The 19,969-nt window shown below is 45.3% G+C and overlaps 9 protein-coding genes across 11 annotated transcripts; 4 read left to right on the forward strand and 5 right to left on the reverse strand.

Annotated features, from left to right (window-relative positions):
- The first annotated feature begins 274 nt into the window (after positions 1 to 274).
- On the forward strand, positions 275 to 1,701 carry BCIN_12g03540 (hypothetical protein). Its single transcript, XM_024696392.1, has 2 exons — positions 275 to 711; positions 760 to 1,701. Exons 1-2 carry the CDS (start codon positions 346 to 348, stop codon positions 1,537 to 1,539), a joined length of 1,146 nt encoding a protein of 381 aa, XP_024552200.1. The 5' UTR covers positions 275 to 345; the 3' UTR covers positions 1,540 to 1,701.
- An 18-nt stretch (positions 1,702 to 1,719) lies between these two features.
- Bcspl2 lies at positions 1,720 to 2,597 on the reverse strand. The gene has a single exon (XM_001552207.2). The coding sequence runs from the start codon at positions 2,330 to 2,332 to the stop codon at positions 1,877 to 1,879; it is 456 nt and encodes a 151-aa protein (XP_001552257.1). The 5' UTR covers positions 2,333 to 2,597; the 3' UTR covers positions 1,720 to 1,876.
- Positions 2,598 to 4,339: 1,742 nt separating this feature from the next.
- BCIN_12g03560 (hypothetical protein) lies at positions 4,340 to 6,090 on the forward strand. 3 transcript variants are annotated; one of them, XM_001552205.2, is made up of 2 exons: positions 4,340 to 4,612; positions 4,957 to 6,090. In XM_001552205.2, the coding sequence occupies exons 1-2, from the start codon at positions 4,459 to 4,461 to the stop codon at positions 5,841 to 5,843; spliced, it is 1,041 nt and encodes a 346-aa protein (XP_001552255.2). In that variant the 5' UTR covers positions 4,340 to 4,458; the 3' UTR covers positions 5,844 to 6,090. The 3 variants fall into 3 exon arrangements, with proteins under 3 accessions (XP_001552255.2, XP_024552201.1, XP_024552202.1); XM_024696393.1 differs by having other exon boundaries at positions 4,612 to 4,833; XM_024696394.1 differs by lacking the exon at positions 4,340 to 4,612 and having other exon boundaries at positions 4,836 to 6,090.
- Positions 6,091 to 6,636: 546 nt separating this feature from the next.
- On the forward strand, positions 6,637 to 8,454 carry BCIN_12g03570 (hypothetical protein). The gene is made up of 3 exons (XM_024696395.1): positions 6,637 to 7,228; positions 7,283 to 7,452; positions 7,677 to 8,454. The coding sequence occupies exons 1-3, from the start codon at positions 7,102 to 7,104 to the stop codon at positions 8,409 to 8,411; spliced, it is 1,032 nt and encodes a 343-aa protein (XP_024552203.1). The 5' UTR covers positions 6,637 to 7,101; the 3' UTR covers positions 8,412 to 8,454.
- Positions 8,455 to 8,620: 166 nt separating this feature from the next.
- BCIN_12g03580 (hypothetical protein) lies at positions 8,621 to 12,671 on the reverse strand. The gene is made up of 3 exons (XM_024696396.1): positions 12,416 to 12,671; positions 9,321 to 12,345; positions 8,621 to 9,260 (listed from the first exon to the last, which is right to left on the reverse strand). Exons 1-3 carry the CDS (start codon positions 12,508 to 12,510, stop codon positions 8,907 to 8,909), a joined length of 3,474 nt encoding a protein of 1,157 aa, XP_024552204.1. The 5' UTR covers positions 12,511 to 12,671; the 3' UTR covers positions 8,621 to 8,906.
- Positions 12,661 to 14,082, reverse strand: BCIN_12g03590 (hypothetical protein). Its single transcript, XM_001552202.2, has 2 exons — positions 13,476 to 14,082; positions 12,661 to 13,422 (listed from the first exon to the last, which is right to left on the reverse strand). Exons 1-2 carry the CDS (start codon positions 13,996 to 13,998, stop codon positions 12,938 to 12,940), a joined length of 1,008 nt encoding a protein of 335 aa, XP_001552252.1. The 5' UTR covers positions 13,999 to 14,082; the 3' UTR covers positions 12,661 to 12,937.
- Positions 14,083 to 14,266: 184 nt separating this feature from the next.
- BCIN_12g03600 (hypothetical protein) lies at positions 14,267 to 15,213 on the forward strand. The gene is made up of 2 exons (XM_001552201.2): positions 14,267 to 14,471; positions 14,581 to 15,213. Exons 1-2 carry the CDS (start codon positions 14,414 to 14,416, stop codon positions 15,000 to 15,002), a joined length of 480 nt encoding a protein of 159 aa, XP_001552251.1. The 5' UTR covers positions 14,267 to 14,413; the 3' UTR covers positions 15,003 to 15,213.
- Bcclp1 lies at positions 15,155 to 17,134 on the reverse strand. The gene is made up of 5 exons (XM_001552200.2): positions 16,902 to 17,134; positions 16,740 to 16,844; positions 15,957 to 16,632; positions 15,626 to 15,892; positions 15,155 to 15,561 (listed from the first exon to the last, which is right to left on the reverse strand). Exons 1-5 carry the CDS (start codon positions 16,938 to 16,940, stop codon positions 15,263 to 15,265), a joined length of 1,386 nt encoding a protein of 461 aa, XP_001552250.1. The 5' UTR covers positions 16,941 to 17,134; the 3' UTR covers positions 15,155 to 15,262.
- Positions 17,125 to 19,488, reverse strand: Bcarg82. The gene is made up of 2 exons (XM_001552199.2): positions 18,950 to 19,488; positions 17,125 to 18,892 (listed from the first exon to the last, which is right to left on the reverse strand). Exons 1-2 carry the CDS (start codon positions 19,009 to 19,011, stop codon positions 17,911 to 17,913), a joined length of 1,044 nt encoding a protein of 347 aa, XP_001552249.1. The 5' UTR covers positions 19,012 to 19,488; the 3' UTR covers positions 17,125 to 17,910.
- Positions 19,489 to 19,969: the final 481 nt, after the last annotated feature.

A 19,969-nucleotide genomic window follows, 5' to 3' on the forward strand; every position in this document is an offset into this window, starting at 1 on the left:
CTTGACACGGACGCAATGTCCATACCTCCAGGCGCACCTCAACCATCATATATCTTACGCGGACATGCGACTCCAATACATGTAGCGAAGTTTATACGAGGAAATACGAGGTTGGTTACTGGGGATGCGGAGGGATGGGTTGTCATGTGGAGTTTGGAGAGTAGGAGGGGGACTGCGGTTTGGAGGGCGCATGAGGGGGTTTTGCTTGGGGTGGGGGAGTGGGGGGAGGGGGTTATTACGTGAGTATTGATTGTTCTTTGTTTTTTCTTTTCTTGGGGTTTAGGGATTTGTGATTGTAGGGAAAAGAAGGGGGGCGGGGGAGAGATTGACTAGCTGTCACCATATATGGAAAAGGAAGGAAGAGAGAAAGAAAGAAAGAAGAGAAACGTCAGACTGACATGTTGTAGGCATGGGAAAGACAACAAACTAATAATATGGAAGCTTCCCCCATCAGAGGAGGAGTTCATGAGTAAAGTTCTTCCGGTTGATACCGTCCCGGAAGAGAGGAGAAAACCATGGATTCTACATATGTTAGATGTCAACACCATGAATTTCTGCGCCTTCGCTATGTGTCCTTTGCATCCAGATATCAAAGTGGAGGAAGATGGGGACAGCGGGAAAGACGAGAAAGTGGAAGTAGACGTTGAAAAGGGAGAGAAAAGTGGAGATCAATTGTTACTCGCAGTCCCGAATACGTTGACGTCGGAATCGGTAAGTATTCTTCTATACGGAATGAGCAACGTAAACTAATGGTTCCAGATCGATATCTTCCATGTTCCCACTCTCCACCGTCTTCACAATATCCCTTCGCCAGGACCAGAGAAGCCAGGCATGATAATGTGTTTATCACTCTTTTTCCATCCTATCACTAAATGCTTAACCGTTCTCTCCGGTTATGAAGACGGATCAGTTTCCGTCTTCTCCTTCACTTCTTCTATATCTGCATCCTCTTCTTTTCCTTCATCTGCACCTTCATCTCGGGCACCACAATGGAACATCGTATATCACTCTAAATCGCACATCCAACCAATTCTCTCCCTTTCTCTAGATCCAAGCCCAGATCGCAAATTCTTTCTTACCAGCGGTGCTGATGATCGGATCATCAAATACTTAATCCCTGCCACCACGACCCCCTTTTCTCCCTCAACATCAAATTCAAAATCGATAATAAGCTCTGCCAAAGACGAGCCCAAAATGCTGAAAACAGCACATGCGGGACAACAAAGCATAGAGATGCGAAATGATGGAAAGATTGCCGTGACCGCTGGATGGGACGGGAGAGCAAGAGTGTACGGAGTGGCGAAGATGAGAGAATTGGCGGTGCTGAAGTGGCATAAGGATGGGTGTTTTGCTATTGCTGTTGCGGATGTTTTGCAAGGGGAAGGAGTGGGGAGCGGAGGAGATGAGAAGGGAAACGAATTGGTAGGGAGACTGGGACAGTTGGATGTTAAAAGGGAGAGACTGAGAAAGGCGAGAGAAACACATTGGGTTGCTGTGGGAGGGAAGGATGGGAAAGTTAGTTTATGGGATGTTTATTGAGTGATTTGGAAAGCAGTCATTCGCTTTCGAGCGTATAAGTTGTATGAGGCTATAAACTCATGACATTGCGATATGAGTTGATAAGGGATTTAGAGAATTGAAAAACACACACACAAACCACATTGAATGTACTGATGAAGATTAATATTAGAATTATTTTCAAATATTAAAAGAAAACTTTAAAGATTGAACAGTGAAACAATCAAAGGTGTATCGATCATCTAAACAAATCAGGCATCACACCACTACACCAAAAAAACCATCCTCGCTCCATCAAAGTTTACCCTCCCATAATCCATTCTCCCAAAATACCCTTCCATCCCCAGCATCCCCAAATCTAAGCCTTACACGGTGATCCACCGCCCTCAGCCGGCAACCCACACTCCTCAGGGGTCACCAAAGTCCAATCCGCATCAATATTCCCCAACTGAACGGCTCTTCCATTAGTCAAAGTATTCATCGCGCTCTCGGCGATATTAAACCCGGTAGCCGCGGTATCGATGGCCAAGATATTGATTGAGACGCCTTGGTACGTTAAAGTATAGCAAGTACCGCAGTTGGGCGAGTTCCAACCGGCAATTGTGGATGCGCCGCCGATGCGGGCGAAGGTGGGGAGATCACCTTGGACTTTGTATTGGGGGAATCGGGTTTCGAGACCGTTGGGACCGTTGGAGCAGGAGACGACGGAGAGGGATCGAGCGGCGTTGTCGTATCCGGAGTCGTAGGTTACTTGGATGGCTTGGGTGGAGGTGAGAAGAAGGGTGAGGAGGGAGAGGGGATTGCGGAATTGCATTTTGAGTGGATTAATTTGAGGGGATTATGTGTTTGAATTCAGGCGGGTGGTAGTTAGTGTTGGAAGGTGGTTTGGTGTAGTGATGTGATGTGATGTTTGTCGAGATGTCGAAAGTTCTTGTCGAGAGTTGATGCTGTTGATGTTGGTTTCTTGAAGGACTCTTGCTTCACTTTATATCCATCATCATGGATTATGTGGCTTGCAGATCTAATTGTTTACTATGATACGCATACTTAGGACGTTAGTATCCGGAATTTTAAGTTCCTCGCAGTCCTAGAGTAGTGGGTAGAATTCATGAAGTTGTTCCATTTTGGAGACCAGTTGAGTGGTCATGACGGTGCATGTTTTGAAATTGTAATAACAGGAAGAATCAAAACATCAGAGTTGGCTGGGAGATAGTTATTACTTCACGTTCTTGAGACGGGATGATGAAGAATGTTAGGAATGTTGGAAGCCCAAAAGAAGATTGTGAAGTGAGCGACGTGCGGCTTCTTACCAAGATTCTAACTCCTTTACTAAATATAGGCATGAGATTTTCTAAGAATAGACAAATCCCTCCTAATCTCCATTCCCACTGTAATCGAAGACTTCCTTGAACACGCTCAAATGTTTCGACTGAGAACGTCCTCAATAATCATGATCTGGCAGCTTGCCTTCTGTTTTCTCACCAAGTTCTTGACGTGCCACTCAAAATACTACTAAGTATGAGGTTTTGGTACCGAGAGACTAGATCCACGCAGGCTTGAATAAGGACATGATGGAAAGAAATAGCATGATGAGTATCTGAAGCTGGAGCTGGAGCGTCTTTGATGAATTCGAGTGGTGCACGGACCTCTCGGTACTTGTTCAGATTTCCTCCAGCTTCACAAACCACACGGATTGCATACTATTGTAAGCCTCATCTCAACTCCTGTTGCACTTGATATTGTACATGAGTTTTTGAATGTTGGATCGCATTCCGGACTATTGAATACCTTGGGCTTACAATTGCAGCGCTCCCATACCGGAGGTCCGTACTGGTGGCTGTCATGATGGACTTTATTTTGGCCCTGTGGTGTTCTGGTGATGTTCTCTCATCTTCTGGACATTTTGGCGCCGTAGCCGATATAGCGCTGGGCAGCCCAAGTCAGATTCTCAACCGTTTCAAAGCCTGATCGAAAGGTGGGTTGTTGCTCACGAGGCAAGAAGATCCTTTGAATGAAGTATGAAACTTCATCAATGATACGTAATATACGGACACAAAATCCTGACAAAGAGTTTAACTCATCGGCATCGAGGCGTCAAGGATATGGTGACTGATATCTGGGATATTCGCCAGAGCCATCTATCATTGGCAGTGAGCTGACGCTTGCATATTCGAGTGATTTACTTTACACAACAAGTTCCTACTGCCGCGCATTAGTTCAGATATAAGTAAAAAGGATCTTGGAAACAGAGCTGGTCAAGCACGCCAGTATGGGCAACGATTGTCTGATAGATGTGGTCACACGGACGAGTTATCTTTCCTATCCATAAAAACATCCCGAGACTGGTAGCGAGGCCGATTGGATGCTGATACTTACACAACATCTGCCCGCCCACTGTCCACCCACTGGGCATCAATATCACAATCAAGCCCCTCCATTCCATTCCTATCATTGACGATAAGCCAAAAGTCAAAGTCAAAGTCGGAAGTCGACAGCCAACAGCCAATAGCAGCCAACAGCAGCCAACAGTTATCAACAATATGCACCAGTTGACCAGTCTGGATGCCCTCCCACACCAACCCCTCCCCCGTCGTCCCCTCGCCTACTAAGCCCTATCTTCATCCATTCAAAAGGATCCCACATGGGTTGTGGCTCTCTGTCCCATGTCTTGGTTCCAAATCAACCCTTGGTGCCCATCAAACTTTGAACTCTTGGCACATCGATAAGAAGATAAACAAGCTCCTCACCAATTAAACTGGGACCCCCCACGTGCAGATTTCATACGTCAGTAAGTATCCCAAAATGCCATATAAAAAGTTCAGATCCTTGAGTTTTGATCGCATTCCATCAAGTATCCATCCTCACGCGAATGGTATCGGAAATTGGCAAAAGAGCCGAAAGAGGTTGACTTATTTGGTAACAGTTACCTGTTTGGGGGAAATGCCTAGACACGTGCCTATGTCTATTCCCAGAGGATTGGAGTTGAGAAGGTCGCAGTATGGTGGCGGTGCGACATTGAATGGTACTACTGCTACTACTGCCAATATGGTGGTGGATAAAATGAACGCTGTCCCTGGATTTCTGGCTAGTGCTGGTGAGTTTCTCCATTTATACATCTTCCTTCCAGCAGTTTTCCTTTTGTATTCTCTTTTCAGTTGAGGTCTCCGTTCTCATTGTACGAAAAGCGTTTGTGGTCGTTGGAAGACAAAAAGTTTGGAAAAGGTTTTCGGTGGAACTTTCATTTTGAGCAGGTGGGAAGCGATTTCGAGCCAATTTATATTAACCTTTGCTATTTTTGGATTTCATCCCTCAATTGTGAGTGCGAAGAGACTGTTCACATGTTAAAATGCTTTATTTTTGCAATCCTCGATCATCTATCTTCCAACACCAATTAACACAAGGTCCAGTCAAGTTTTGCTAACAATAAACCCCCACCAGCTTTCTTTACTTTCCTTCGAGCCAATCTGGTCCTGCCACCATCAACACTCAACTCTGCAACCTCAACTCCAATTCTGAGCGCATCATTTTCTCACAATCTCCCACTACTTCGCCCGTCGTCTCTCGCAACTATGTCTTCCAATATCGACGACGATAATACCGTTGTTCCCGATCCCCTTGACGGCGTTCCCTCTCTCACCACCACCACGTTAGACACCGAAGAGGATAAAACGAAAGCCCTAAAACTAGTCGCAGATTCTATTGCCCAACAACGACAGATCGCTGCCCAAGCATTAATTTTCCATCCCCTTACTCTTACTTTTTACGCATTATTAATCGCGATTGTTACAAAATGGCAATACACAGACACCAGCGATTTGGGGTTGCTTGGAACCACACTCGCAGGAGTAACAATGGCATGTTTGGTAGCAGTTCGAGCTGCCACTGCAGGATATTTACACACGGCCGAAGAGTTCAATTGGAATTTTGCTAAAAATGATGAAGGAGAGGAAGATGTTATTATTGGATCTCGATATGGGGAAGAACTCATCGGAGCACTCATATTGCGCATTGAACGAGCTCCTCATGTAACTGGATCACCAAGGAAGGGGAAAAGTGGGAAGAAGGGAGGGAAAGGTGTAATCAGGGCATGGACTACAAAAGTGAGGTATAGAGGCACAGGTGTAGGAACAGAGATGTTAGAAGAGGCTGTCAGAATAACGAGAGGGAAATTTGGAAATTCCGCAGAGGTGGGTTTTGCTAAAGAACATGCAAATGCGAAGATGATATTGCCGGAAATGTTCAATGGGGAGTTCAGGAGGAGGGAGAGACGGGCAGCAGGAGCATTGGAAGCGGTGGTCGAGGGTGGAAGAGGGAAGAAGAGGTAGATGAATGGGTATAGATGGGATAGATTTGAGGCCTTTGTAATTTCCTCCGGGTGGTAGTTCGGGTATGGGTTCGGGCTTGGGTCAGGATTTTGGATATCATACAGGATTTGGTCATAGAATAGCATGGCAGCAAGAATGAGCTACCTCTCGGTGCTCTTGACAATCGTTTATAGCATAGCGAGTCAGTCTTTTGGTCAGGGATGGGCACAGGTTAGATATATTACTATAATCACTTCATTGAACTACATGTTTGACTGAGCTTTATACGTTCAGGGGCCCTCCCACAGTGGACGAGATTGATTGTATAACAATGAGATTTCGCCCTCAATATTTACAACATTTACAGCATATACACAAGCACGAAAAACGACTTGATCGTCGATCACATTTGGAAATGGAAGAATAACGCGAAACTTATGCGCAAGTATATAAACATGGTATGCGAATTGTTTCATTCAACATGTGCCTTGATATTGAGTTCAGAATCTCCTACCCCGCATTATCTGAGCCGAATTCGAGGAAGTTCTAGTGTAGTAGTAATGACGACGCGCTGACTTTGATTTATATGGATCAAGAATCGCCATCACTGAATGGTGCAGGTAGATAGAATGGAGATGGATCATGGACTGGATTTTGATGGGGACTCTCTCTCAACACTTCTTATCAGTGCTTTTCATCTGACAGGGGCAGGGGCAAGCTACTTCGCTTACTGAATGACTAAGCATTTCTTTCCCATTTTTTCTCCAAACTTTTCTCCAATTCTTTTTATTTTTATTCCCATCTTTTTCCATATGTCTCCCATTTTTATCTGTTGGATTCTCTGCAAAGCACGAAGTATGGAGGAATCAACTGTCAATCACCAATTCTTTTGCTATGCATTCACTCCCTGAACTAATCCCACGATTGGCATTGGTTAGCTAGCATGTGCCTTTCAAGGTTCACCCTCATGTGAGGTATTTCCTATCATGGATTGATAGCAAAACTGCTGATCTTGCCGGCTTACGTCGGATATCGGGGTAACGGTCCAAGGATTCAGGAAGCAAAGCAGCCTCGGGCAGCGCAACCAAACTGACTTCCCCACATTCTCCATGCTGCCTTCCCCATTTAACCAAATATCACCCGAGGGAACACCCGCATTCGTTCATTCGTCAGCTTTTACGGTTGCTTGTACCTATCCGCTTCAAGCGGCTGGTTATACTTAAAACTCCCTCTTCTTCTTTTCAATTGACTTTCCCAGAGCGTGAATTGGATTGTGAAGATGAGGGTAAATGTGAGGACAACGGCGCCAATTGTGCGGTCATTATTTCGACCGGTTCAACATAGAAACTTCTCATCATCAGTGGGAAGGCAGACGCAATGGGGGTTCATTGGTCTCGGTCAAATGGGTATGTGTACTTTGAGTCTGCCAAAAAAGAGAGTCAATTGCTAACATTACGCAGGATACAATATGGCGAGAAACCTTCAAGCCAAATTACCCCCTGCCGATACGATTCGAGTCTATGATATCAATACTGAAGCAGTGGAGAGATTCACAAAAGACACCAAAGCTCTTGGGACTGGCGCTGCTGTCGAAGCTGCAGGTAGTATTAGAGAAGCTGCTGAGAATTCTGTGAGTTATCCCACGATATTTTTATCTTTCGCAATCATATTCATTCTTCCGTTTTATGTGATGAGTTTGTTCCATGAATGATCTAAGTTGGGGTCAACCGTCTTGGTTGATCTTCTAATGATTTTTATATTATACAACAAAGCCAATCCTCTGATTTTATTTCAATCAATTGTCTATTTTGTCTGAAAACATCTGTTTCAATTGCTAATAGATACTGTTTGCAGGAAACTACCATCACCGTTTTACCAGAGCCAGCACATGTAAAGAATGTCTTTGGTCAAATACTCAAGCCTCCACTTTCTACATCCGTAGTCGCCAACCCGGATCGTCTCTTTATTGATTGTTCCACAATTGATCCAACATCTTCTAGAGATGTTGCTAGGGCAGTTCATACTACTCAACAAGGTCGATTCGTCGATGCACCGATGTCAGGAGGCGTTGTTGGCGCAACAGCCGGAACTCTGACCTTTATGCTTGGGGCTTCGGATGATCTAGTTGATCGTGTGACCCCAATACTCACGATGATGGGAAAGAGGGTGTTACATTGCGGAGCTCAAGGTGCAGGTCTTTCGGGAAAGCTTGCCAACAACTACCTTCTGGCGATCAATAACATTGCAACAGCTGAAGCCATGAACTTGGGAATAATGTGGGGTCTTGATCCAAAAGTCCTAGGTAATTTGATCAACAGCAGTACTGGCAAATGCTGGCCAAGTGAGCTTAACAATCCAGTTAAGGGCGTTGTAGCTGGTGCACCAGTCGAACGAGATTACAGTGGAGGATTCGGTATAAGTCTTATGAAGAAAGATCTAGGACTTGCATTGAAAGCAGCTGAAGAAGTTCAGGCCAAACTCGAGCTTGGTAATAGAGCTCGAGAGGTTTATGAAACTGTGGAACAGCAGGAGAATTGTAAGGGCAAGGACTTCTCTGTTGTTTATAGATATCTTAGTGGCTCGGAGTAGTCATACTATGGAGTAGAAGTAATATAAATGAATATACCCTACAAGAAGTGTTTGGACGTACTATGTGTGAACTCAGCGGGTGAGCCAGTGAAAATTACAGTCACGGATCGTATTGCTAGACAATCATTCGGTGTATAGACCCCCAGAGCTGTAGTTCAAGGTAAATGTGTCACGTAGAATACCTTCCCTTTAGCTAGGTAATCCTTTGATGTTACATAGCACAATTTGTATTTTTAATTCTGCTATCTAAATAATTTATAGAAGTATATCTATCATCTATACCTCGTCGCATACCATATGGCAATAGTGACCAGCTTTGCGTGATTGGTAACTTCATTCATTTTCGATGCATATAAAAAGGTCGTTCTCTCTCTTTTTTTTCTCAACCTTGGGTAGCTTTACTCTGTCTACCCATCTCATTCCACCAATATCGATATTCACATGCCCATTCTATAAATCCACTGAAATCCAATCTCTCTCCCACCCTTCCTTCTTCTAGTGCAACCTCCTCAATCCCTCCACCATACCTCTTAAATCCTCGGCTTTGACACCCAACCCCTCGGCCACATGTTCCTGCACCTCAACCTCCAAATCCAAAAATCTTTCTATTAATTCCCCGTCTACAAATCTGAAGGGTTCGCTTGTTTCCCTCGTGGCGGATATGTAGGATCGGTATTTATTGAAATCGAGATTACCGGGCGAGAGTTCGATTTGGTGAGGAGATGTAGAGTCCGAGGATCCTCTGATGGAGGAGGCGGAAGGAAGAGATGCTAGACGGGATTGGAGACGCATTAATAGATCTTGGTTTTGTGGGGGGATGAGAGAGAAGAGGTAGATTGATCCTTCGGTCTGAGAAGTCGTTAGTATCACGAATCAACATGTTGAAGGAGAGGAGGAGGGGGAACATACTGTGCCGAGAAAGGCTCTCGGGATCAATAGAGCATCTTTCGATGTTTCCACATTGATCCTCTTAACCCTATTGACCATCTCTCCAAGGTTCATCTCACAAGTAACTTCCATTCTAGTTTTATCTTCTCTCGTGACACCCTCTCTATTCCTCTTCAATAATATTAAATTGCCATCATGATCTGTTTCCAGATAGGTATCTGTATCTACCTCTGCGACACTGGTTGAGAAGACTTGTTGTGCATGCCTTGCGACCTCCTCAAGTTTATCTGGAAGACCATCGGCTCCAGGTGTATATTCGACCAGCGCAATCGATTTCATAATATCCGCTACTGCTATTATATTATCTGTAATATCAATATCGATCGGACATGTTGAACATCGATATGTTGCTAGTTTTTTAAGCGTGGCGCTTGTACTCGAAGTTTCCTCGTAGTCGTACATTACGACTGTTTTATTTAGTGCCGCTACGATTTTACCATCGAGTACACCAATGCATCGACAAGAACCTTTGAGATTGTGAGAAGCGATCATATATGGAGCTCTATCTGCATTGACACCGAAAATAAGAAGACGACCGCGAACATTCGCTTCTTCCTCGTGGAGGAAACTTGTACCGACAAGGAAGCGTTCGACTAATTCGCCATCGCCATGTCTTGTTGGAAGCTCCGCTCGTACGACAGTCTCGATAATTTCGTTATTTGGTGGTAAATAGTATGGTTCTCCTAGCTCACCGAAAACAACCTCGTCGACAAGCCTGAAAGAAGTCGTGACAACTTCTTGTCCCTTTGTCAATTCACGTTTAATAGCTCCAATCGCAAAGGATTTCTCTTTAGCTGAGTATGCTACCCTCCTTACAGTTTCACCAATCGGTAAGGTTCTGACATGTGTTCTTCTTTCGTTGTCGATGACTGCGAGTTTGAGTTCATTTATTGTAGCCACAACTACTGAACCTGGGTACGCTACACTATTCAGTGAACATACTGCGATTGCGTCCTCAGCTGTGACGGCCGAATACACAGTTCTACCTTCAGAACCATATATCAAGCTAGGATGCTCACATGTTGCAAAAACATTAAAGGTTGTATTATCCCGTGGTAAAATCTGAAGTTGCGCCTGTTGTGTTCCAAGGACAATGCTTTTGCGTCCCGACAGTGAACAATCGGACTTGTCAACATTGAAGCTCAACACAATGCCATCTTCCATACTAACAAACAATGTCGGACCTGAAAGTTCTGGGGGTAAAATTTGAGTAAGGGCAATATCTCTCGGTATAGAAGCACCATCAGCTCGTCGTAAATCCTCAGATACGATAGTATTGAGAGTTGCGAGATCAAGCAGAGATACCGATCCCGACTTCCATAATCCAACGACACCAATATCACCCATTACTTGGGGTACATGTATGCAAGCTACTTGATCATCTCCAAGCTCCTGAAATGCGACCTCTGCCAAATTTTGTTGAATTGATAAAGTAAACAAGGTACGTCCATTCGATGAAAGTAGAATGTAGTTCTGGTTTCCTGAGGCTGCCGTGATTATTTGTCCGTTGGGAGGTTGCCATCGATGACCGGGAGATTTGCCATATATTGATACCTCATGTTGTGTGACTTGTAATATACAGCCTTCATCAAGGTTATAAGTTAGTAATGTTTCCGATGTAGAAGACAAATTCTTAACAGTCTCCACTTCTTCAATATCTCCTTGTGTATCAAACTTAAAGAATCGAGTCTCTGTAGAAAACGACACTACAAGAGTATCATTTGGTAGAGTTGGGCCAGAATGTAACGCGAAGACTTTACGGATACCCTCCATTTCGGCAAGTATTGCAGTATCATCAAGTCCAACTCCACTCCGAACACTTCTTAAACTTCCTCCCTCGAATCCTCCACTGCCCGTGACTAATCGAGCCTGACCTGAAGAATACTCATTCAATTGGGTCTCTCCCTCTCGCCCGCCCATGTCCATGACTGTAAAATCAAGTATTGGAGCAATATTCGGTAGTGTCTGTAACAACGTAACACCATGTTCTGGACTCTCCAAATCTATTTGAACAACCTGATTGTCCGCTTCATGGGAAGCAATGTAGAACACTCCATTCCCCAAGTTCTCCAAAGATGTAGGTTTAGATACCTGTCCCAGTTTTACAACTTGCAATCCAGTAACTGTAGCACCATCGACCAGTATTGTCAAAATGTACAAAAAGCCATAATCATCTCCTAGTAGATAAGTTCTCTCATCTATCGGTTCCCAAGCAGCCCATAATACAGCCTCATCCAGCGCATATTCGACAATAGCTTTACTTTCATCATCCAGATATGTAAACTTTGTTTCTCCCAAGACAACCAGACCTCCTAAATTAGCCTTGGCAGTCGTTGCGTTCCTGACAATATATCTCTTGCTCGCCTCATCCCTCGCCTTCGGAACCGGTATGATATGCATAGCTCCAACACACAAATCATCCACGTCATTCTCCCTGTTCTTCTTTGGATCAAACTGCAAAATTAGCTGTCCCTTGTCATCCAGCATTCTATATGTCGCCAACTTCACATTCTCCCTCGCATCCTGATACAGCAAAGCCAACTTCGGCTGTTTAGTATCCGTATACAAAAACGCACTCGCCCGAACCTTCATCTCCGAAATCCTAACTTGCTCTGGGTTCTCCAAGTAATCCGTCTTGCCTCCCCTAGGCTTCACAATCTTCACCAAATTCAGCACTCCTTCGTACAATTCCATAACCAATAGTCGCCCCGTCGGATCCACAAGACACCTATCCCTACTTTCCGAATCCCGCATGTGTTCTTGAGAGACATCGACAAAAGACTGCATGGTATCCAGTTTGTGCGTCTGAGGATTCCACATCACGGTAAAGTATTGTGCTCGAACGGTCCCGACGAAGAGATGGTCAGTTTTAGATCCCGCAGGTTGGATCTTTTGCAGCATGGATATGCGGCCATATATAGATTTCGAATATGCCATCGTGAGACCGTCTTCTGTGGCCCTCCATATTTCCAATCGGTTTGCTTTCCTGTGAAGAGGTCAGCATTCCATTGTGTTGTGAATCTAAATCATGGAATCTTGTGTAGATGACTACTTACGCAAGTACCAGACATTCCTCTCTATGATCTAAAAGATTCAATCGCAGTGTAAGTCGTACACTACTTGGTCTATGTATCGGTGCCAAGTAAGCCATATTGAATCTGTAGATTGCGTGGAAAAGGTGTGGTGAAGATGGTTTATTTTGGTGGGATGGCGAGCTTAGGATAGCAAGTAAGTAAAGCTACCTGTCGGCCGAGCTCTGGCTGATAATGAATGACGCCGGAACTTTTTTATCGTTATCGCCTGCCTGTATTCGGATTTAAGATATGTCAAGCCTCACGCACAGTGCTTTGATTGATAGCCAGCTAGAGTAAATCCATAGACGAAGTAGAAAAGAAAGAAAAGCTACTCGAGTATATACAATCAAAAGATGTTCATCCCATCTCAAATGAAGTATACAAGTGTAAAATTGTTCTGCTGAAGTATGTTCAATTGTCTACCTAGTATCTCGTCTACCAAGGACATGTGCGGGGTATCTTTTTGATTTTATACGCCAGAGAATGAGCCCATATCATACAATTCTATTCTTCATCATCCGCATCAAGATCAATCGTTTGCGCATCCACCTTAGCCCTTGACATTTTCGCAGCATTGTTTGGCGCGCTGATGGTATCCATATATGTCATATCATCTATCCCAGTGGTTAACTTGGGAACCACATCAGGCGAAAGTTCTTGCTCTTCTCCTTTCTCATCTTGCTCAGGATAAATAAACATATTCTCATGATAGCACTCCCAAGCAGATTGATGATCCTCATCAACGTATCGGTGCTTTATCCATTGCTCCTGTTGCGCAGCAGAGATTCGTACGCCAATATTATCACTTCCATCTTCCTCTCCATCGATGTTTGACTTAACCGTCATATGAATAGCTCGAGCTTCGGTAGCCTTTGGTGCAGGTCCTTCGCGAGGTCGGTTTTGCTTTTCCTGTTCTACATGTGCGTCGATATGATGAAATTGAGGCCTCATTTGTACCATATGGTCAATTGGAGTGAGATGAAGTTTGTCTAGATTAAATTAGCATCTTGCCCGAGCATGGAAAAAAAACATCTCCAATTACCACTTTGAAAAGCGCCTAAAAAGTATTGAGGACTATTTTGGTCAACCGGAATGATTTGACCACCAAGAGTTTGCTTCACCAAAACCTGCTCCGTCCGGATAGCACCTTCAAAATCCGCCATTACTTTCTCAGGATCAACCTCTTGTGCCCGTCCTCTTCCTCTGCCAGTTGGCTGTGCTCCTCCAATTCCAAAACCACCCGGCAAACCATGACTTCCTCCGCCCTTAACCATTTGACTCTTCTTGATAGCATCTCCCCATTTTACACCCTTATCCTTGTCATAGTTCCTGCGCGCATCGATTGGAACATCCATTTCGACCATTCCGGCTTTGGGTTTCGTTCGAAATTTGAGAGGTTGAGCATCATTCGAACCGGCGTATCGTTGCTCAATATCGCGATTGGGAAATTGTAATACATAAATTTCTCGGCCTTCAGAGATGCGAGGTTTAATGAAAATATCATAAGAGCTGACTATTGGATCATCCTCTTCCTCCATATCGATATCCATATTATTTTCCGGCATATTGGTTGTTCGAGAATTATATGTACACTTGCAATGCACAACAGATCAAATCTTGAACTTTTTTAATCATCAAATGTCTGGACCTAAAGAGCGACATGGATTATCTAGCTGCAATATTTGAGTCCGACTTTCCGACGACCTTATCGATAAGCCTGCCAAGGCTGCATCATTGCATTGACGCTAATTTAAAAGAGGTAAAGAGGATTTCCTTGTGCCTCCTTTGACTCGCAAGGCCCGATCTCCGATGACGAACCACCTGCACAACCAAGAATCTGCTTCGCCCGCGAACAGAGACATTTGATTTCGCATAAACCAAAACCGCTCCTCCAACCACCTACCATTCTTTGCAAGATCAAAGAACCCTTCAGACCTACAAAACACGCATCTTCATATACAGACATCCAACAAATCAAAAATGTGCTCATCCGATATCTTCCTCGGCTTAATCGCCATCCTATTCCCCCCTCTCGCAGGTAAGCATATCTATTCCCAACTCCCCACTCCTTCCCCAAAATCCCAACAACCACACATAACAGTCCACTCCCCCTTACACCCATCATCTCATCCACTAACCCCCTCCAGTCTGGGTCAAACGCGGCCTCTGCTCCGCCGACTCCCTGATCAACATTCTCCTCTGCATGCTCGGCTTCCTCCCCGGTCTCCTCCACGCCTGGTACATCATCGCCAAATTCCCCGACCAAGACGCGCAGTACGACGCCATCCCCGACTCCGAGAACGCTCGTGTAACATATGTCGTGGTACAGGGCCCCAACGGACGAGCGCAGAGCGTGCCCAAGGATTCGAGAGGTCCGCAAAGACAACACCAAGGATATGGCACGAATGCTCCGATGGAAGCCCCCACGGTGCAGCAACAGCAGAATGGGACGTGGACGAATGCGGGAGAGGGTCAGGGTCAAGGTGGAGAGGGGAGCAGTGGAGGGGCTGTGCCACCCACGTATGCGGAGGCTGTTAGGGGGGATCATAAGGTGCAGTCGAGGGATTAGAGAAAGGTAGATGAGAGGCGAAATGAGGAATGGGATATGGTGATACGAACTAAGAATGAAGGATGAATGAGGGATATCCAGGTTGGTTTGAGTATGCGCAGACCAATGCGAAACGGCGTAATTTGGGTAATGCGGGCAGGATGTTTTCAGTTTGTTCGCAGGAGTTTTCTTACTATTGTATTTGCTTTCACATGGCACAACACCCAGCACAAAAACATGTATTAGAAATTTTCTTCTCGCTGATATTTTGTATTATTTGATTATCCCATCAAGTTTACTGGGGCTTCAGGCCAGCTACCCCAAATCAATGGTCTATCCGTAACTCTCGTATTAAGCGGTGCTAGAATCTTCATTCTCTTTTTCTTCTCATCGACTTCTGCTACATATACAAAGCCCATGACACTCGCATCTCGAATAGTGTCCTGAGAATCCCGAGTCGACGCATGCATGACAGCAAATATGCAATGCAACATCGAGGGTGTAGGCTCTACCTTCTCATATTGTGTGGGTTCGACTTCTTCTTCTCCTCCAGGTAAAAATGCACTTTGCATCGAGTGTGCTTGTAGAGTGTTAGTGTTCTGAAAATACCCAGAGACAAGAGAAAAGGGAAATATATTGTATACCTTCTTTGACTTTGTAAATTGAAAGCTCATCGAAATTAACCACTTGTGTGTGCGGACTCAAGGTTCTTTTTGCATCTCCGAAAAAGTATTCCTTGATGGTTGCTTCCCGCATTTGTTGCATGAATGCATCGTCTCTGTCAACACAACCTCCTGATTTGTCTAACCGGACGAGAGTAATGGCCTCTCCGTTATCAGTCTTGTGGGTTGAGAATCGCCGTAACATTTCACTGTGTAAACGTTCCGAGCCCAAGACCAGGATAATATTAACTGCCAATTCCATTAGTCCACACTCTCCTCTCAAACAGGCCCCTTTCCCAAATAACAAACTCACCTGCAAACTCCGACACAATGTGAGAAATCAAGTCATACCCTCCTTTCCCCTGACTAATCACCCCCGGCGTATCAATAATCATGCCCGTCTCCCTACACACGGCATCGTCCTGCAAACGACTCGTCGCCGCCAACGCCAGCCTCGTGACCACCGGTTTAAACAACTTCACATTATCCTCCGGACTCGGAAGCCCATAATAATAACACAACGGCAGCTTCACCGGCACGGGACTCGGTCCACTGGTCGAACTACTCCCCCACCCCTCCTCCACATCCACAATACTCTTAAACGCCGCCGCCGTCAAACTCCCCGGTATACTCAGCATTCCCTCGCGCGAATCCGTATTCACAACAATTGGTTGGCGGCCCATGCGAACCGCGTACGCGGTGAGCAGTTTGGCCAAGCTGGTCTTGCCCGTATTGTTAGGTCCGACGATGAGCACGCGCGGACCGTCCTGCCCTGCTTTCTTCGCGTCGGATCGTAGGTTCTCCAGCGCGAAATGCGTGTTGATGTAGGAGATCATGGGGGTTTCCTCGGCGGTGTATTCCTCGCATGGCCCGTTTACCTCGAGGCGACAACCGTGCCAGGTATAGATGGAAGATTTGGTGCCGTGAAATGTATATGTGTGATTGACCGCGAGCTCTGTGCCGAAGATTTCTGCGGTACCAGAGAGGACCTGGGAGGAAGGGAGGGATTAGATCGAGATTCTCTCGTTGAGAATATGGATGGATATAACTGCAATGGAAGAGAATCGAATAGAATGAAACGAAATAAAATCCATACCTTAACTTCGATGCTCGAACCAATTGCGACTTCGAAGCGCCATTCCGAGTTAGCTTGGAGCTCGTGAATATTCGTATGCGCAACGGCTGCTGGTGCAGCAGTCCTCTACACACGAGTCAATAAATAGAGTAAATTTGGAGTTTCAGTGCATGAAGTACTCACAGCAGCGTGAACGGCTTGACCAAGCCCTGGTATCGACATGATTCTATCTAGGTATGGTTACGTTGATAAGATGTGGAGCATGGGGTAAAGTTTTTAGCTAGGGAGCGGGAGTGTAGTGTGTCGAGCTCCCAGTTCAAAGATATGGGGTTTCAAGGTTTCCGTGGCAGGGGTTTCTCAGCCTTACGGTAGGTATAGTGGTTTCGTTCACGCGACGCGTTTGTCATGTGAAACCCGTTAGCTAGTTAGAGTTACTTTATTGATGTTATATTTTTGAAGCACAGGAATGTAAAAATCAGCTGTGGATAGGTAGATGTATATTTTTAGTGGATTCTGAATACACAAGTACCTTGGTAGGCACTCGATAAAATAAAAACGATTAGACGGGCGCCTATCACTGTCAAAGAAATGTCGTCAGCGATCTTTAAACATCTACAAATTTGACATACAATCACAGCTTTGCTATGTAATACTTTCTAAGCCTACAGCCCAACAACTCCCAATCTAGCCCCGTGCTTGATTAGTCGATAAAATAAGCATACCGCAGCTCATGAGTACTTTACGACAGCATGTCAGAGATCGGGCTTGGCCGATAGGGACAGCACACTCTCAAAGCCACAGACACCTCACGTCATGAAGCCGAGATCCGCGTTCTTCGCCATTAATCATGCTATAGCATCTACATCCAAATATAGACACGAGAAGAGCAAGGAGCATGAAATTGAGTATGTGTTATTAACCGTGTCTAAACCGGATAGATGAGAAGTAAAAGCAAAATGAACGCATATGCTTGCATATGCAGACTTCTAGATGTCCAATCGCAGTGGGGTATCTTAAGATTTTAATAAACAGCCATGCTCATGTGTAGGGAGGTGTGTGCCCTGTCCAAGCAACTCCGTGAAGATACCTTGCATTTGACAAGCCCATGACTCCTACAACTCCCGCACACCAGCAGCTCTCCTAGAGCATAGTATACTCAATATGCCGTTGGGCATTATTATAACTCTGTCCATTATGACTCCGCCAGTTTCTCCAGAATTTCGCCCACGCTACGGACTCCCACAAGAGAGTTTTCATCCGGCCCTAAGCCAGGAGTCCATGTAGCATGAGCAAAGTCTATGACCTTTAGAGAATATATTTTTGGAAAAGATTCTTCTTCCAAATCTTCGTCTTCGTCGTCGTCTTCAAAGGATGAGTAAGTTTCTCCGGATGATGATGATCCATGTTCCATAGTGGTTGGAGGTGGGGTCCTGCTAGCTTCTTCCATTGCAGCGCGTAACGCTTTTCCATCGCCCTCGAAAACGAAGAGAAGACTAGCAGAGTACATTCTGCTCTCTTGACTTTCCAAGGCATCCTGTATTCTTCTCAAATCCGTGAGAAACGCCTGGGATATTAATCTTCCCAACTCAGTGTCGATACCAGCTGATTGTGTGAAGATAAAATTCTCGAATGCTTCGTGAACATTGCTATTATTTAATTCGTACCTGCCGTAATCTTTATTATATATTCTATAGCCATCCTCGTCTATATCATCGCCCTTTGCATCGGGACCCTGCCATACTCTCATACCTGCGATGCGAAAGCCAAGGTCTTTGTGTGTAGTTTGTTGCGTGACTTTGTCAAACCTTTTTTTCTTCTCTTGATGCGCGTCATCTGCCCATAAGCGTACACCTAGCTTGACGTCGAGGATATTGGGCTTCACGAAACCGTGCGATGCATTCATAAGAACCACGGCTTGATTGGTGGTGATTCTCTTGCCATTAGTCCTGCCAGGGTATGAGACTTCAGGTTTGGCATGCTGCGCAATCAACTCGGTCGCCTTTTCGTCAAAAGATTTATTCTGGTTCTGATCTAGCTGCAAAGTTCCAAGAAATTCGGGCATAAAATCGTAAAAATCTTGGTGCCCTGCTATCGTGTCGTTGTAAAATGCGATCTCAGTATCGGTGCAGGGCTTGATAAACAATTCGCCATCAATGTCGGAAAGCGTGCCGTCACTGCTTGCGGGTTAATGTTTTCAATCTCACAAGAGCGAAGGTGGCCTGGACACTTACTGCCCTGCGACGGCGTAGTTGCAGTCGATCAAGTCGGCATGGATTGGGAGAGGTTTGGCCATTGTATTATTTTGTTGGTGGTCGCAAAGTCTCAAGAGAATATCATTGTTGAAAGGAATGTATTGGGGTATAAGTATCGAGTGAAGGAAGAACCAGGAACCGGCTTTCCTTCTATTTGTCTTCTGGCGCTAGAGAGAGAAGAAAGCTTAAAGTAATAATAAGAGTAAGAGTAAGAGTAGGCTGAGTATTGTAAGGGTGTGTGTGTGTGAGTGTGTGTGCGAGTGTGTGTGCGTGGTAAAGGGGCGTTGGAGTGAGACGGCTGTCTGCCGTGGCTGCAACAATAATTAATTACTCAGAGAGCGTTTGGGGATCATGAGGAGCTGGAGCGGTGGTTATCGAGATTAATAACATTAACCAGATATCCGATTTCACATTGGGCGCGCACGACGAACCCAGACGAGCCAAGAGACAATTTTACCTGCGGGAAGTAAATAAATCCCTTGCCGCGAGATGGAAAAACGCTGGAACCTTTCCGCATCGAGGAAGTGTAGAAGTGTAGAAGTGTAGAAGTGTAGCGCCTCCACGCCCCTCCGCTCATCAACACGCACAATTCACCCGACACTGCCACTGCTCCCTGCAATGTACCCTCGTCAATGTCACCAAGTACCTTATTTGCGAAGACAACACGGAGCGAGGGAAGGGTCGACGAACGAGTAAGCGTCAACAGCTCTCATGCGACGATGCGACGATGCGCCACCTTGCAGTAGTGTGGAAAGGGCACTGTCGGGATCAGAAGCAGGGCCACCAGCCAATGCGAGGGCAAAGGGGGTGCGATGGAGGAAACAAGGCATTCTTCACGGCTCACTATCGACGAAATGGTCCTGATCCAGCTGCAGCAGGAAACGCTGGAAACAGGAATGAAATGTTAATAAGGTTACTTCACGATCTAGGTATTTTTTTTGGCATTTTTCTGTCCATCTCCATCTCCATCTGCAGTTCCCCGCAACCAGGATCTTGACT

This window comes from Botrytis cinerea, chromosome 12 (genome assembly GCF_000143535.2).
Source record: "Botrytis cinerea B05.10 chromosome 12, complete sequence".
Lineage (NCBI taxonomy): Eukaryota > Fungi > Ascomycota > Leotiomycetes > Helotiales > Sclerotiniaceae > Botrytis > Botrytis cinerea.

Bases quoted from the DNA above. Each gene is read 5' to 3' on its own strand.
- BCIN_12g03540 (XM_024696392.1), top strand. From the start codon at position 346: ATGGAAAAGGAAGGAAGAGAGAAAGAAAGAAAGAAGAGAAACGTCAGA. The intron at 712-759 runs GTAAGTATTCTT...TAATGGTTCCAG, and splicing joins ATACGTTGACGTCGGAATCG to ATCGATATCTTCCATGTTCC.
- Bcspl2 (XM_001552207.2), bottom strand. From the start codon at position 2,332: ATGCAATTCCGCAATCCCCTCTCCCTCCTCACCCTTCTTCTCACCTCC.
- BCIN_12g03560 (XM_001552205.2), top strand. From the start codon at position 4,459: ATGCCTAGACACGTGCCTATGTCTATTCCCAGAGGATTGGAGTTGAGA. The intron at 4,613-4,956 runs GTGAGTTTCTCC...AACCCCCACCAG, and splicing joins TGGATTTCTGGCTAGTGCTG to CTTTCTTTACTTTCCTTCGA.
- BCIN_12g03570 (XM_024696395.1), top strand. From the start codon at position 7,102: ATGAGGGTAAATGTGAGGACAACGGCGCCAATTGTGCGGTCATTATTT. The intron at 7,229-7,282 runs GTATGTGTACTT...AACATTACGCAG, and splicing joins CATTGGTCTCGGTCAAATGG to GATACAATATGGCGAGAAAC. The intron at 7,453-7,676 runs GTGAGTTATCCC...TACTGTTTGCAG, and splicing joins GAGAAGCTGCTGAGAATTCT to GAAACTACCATCACCGTTTT.
- BCIN_12g03580 (XM_024696396.1), bottom strand. From the start codon at position 12,510: ATGGCTTACTTGGCACCGATACATAGACCAAGTAGTGTACGACTTACA. The intron at 12,346-12,415 runs GTAAGTAGTCAT...ACCTCTTCACAG, and splicing joins GAGGAATGTCTGGTACTTGC to GAAAGCAAACCGATTGGAAA. The intron at 9,261-9,320 runs GTATGTTCCCCC...ACGACTTCTCAG, and splicing joins CGAGAGCCTTTCTCGGCACA to ACCGAAGGATCAATCTACCT.
- BCIN_12g03590 (XM_001552202.2), bottom strand. From the start codon at position 13,998: ATGCCGGAAAATAATATGGATATCGATATGGAGGAAGAGGATGATCCA. The intron at 13,423-13,475 runs GTAATTGGAGAT...AATTTAATCTAG, and splicing joins TTTAGGCGCTTTTCAAAGTG to ACAAACTTCATCTCACTCCA.
- BCIN_12g03600 (XM_001552201.2), top strand. From the start codon at position 14,414: ATGTGCTCATCCGATATCTTCCTCGGCTTAATCGCCATCCTATTCCCC. The intron at 14,472-14,580 runs GTAAGCATATCT...AACCCCCTCCAG, and splicing joins CCTATTCCCCCCTCTCGCAG to TCTGGGTCAAACGCGGCCTC.
- Bcclp1 (XM_001552200.2), bottom strand. From the start codon at position 16,940: ATGTCGATACCAGGGCTTGGTCAAGCCGTTCACGCTGCT. The intron at 16,845-16,901 runs GTGAGTACTTCA...ACTCGTGTGTAG, and splicing joins GTCAAGCCGTTCACGCTGCT to AGGACTGCTGCACCAGCAGC. The intron at 15,893-15,956 runs GTGAGTTTGTTA...TGGAATTGGCAG, and splicing joins CATTGTGTCGGAGTTTGCAG to TTAATATTATCCTGGTCTTG.
- Bcarg82 (XM_001552199.2), bottom strand. From the start codon at position 19,011: ATGGCCAAACCTCTCCCAATCCATGCCGACTTGATCGACTGCAACTAC. The intron at 18,893-18,949 runs GTAAGTGTCCAG...ACCCGCAAGCAG, and splicing joins AACTACGCCGTCGCAGGGCA to TGACGGCACGCTTTCCGACA.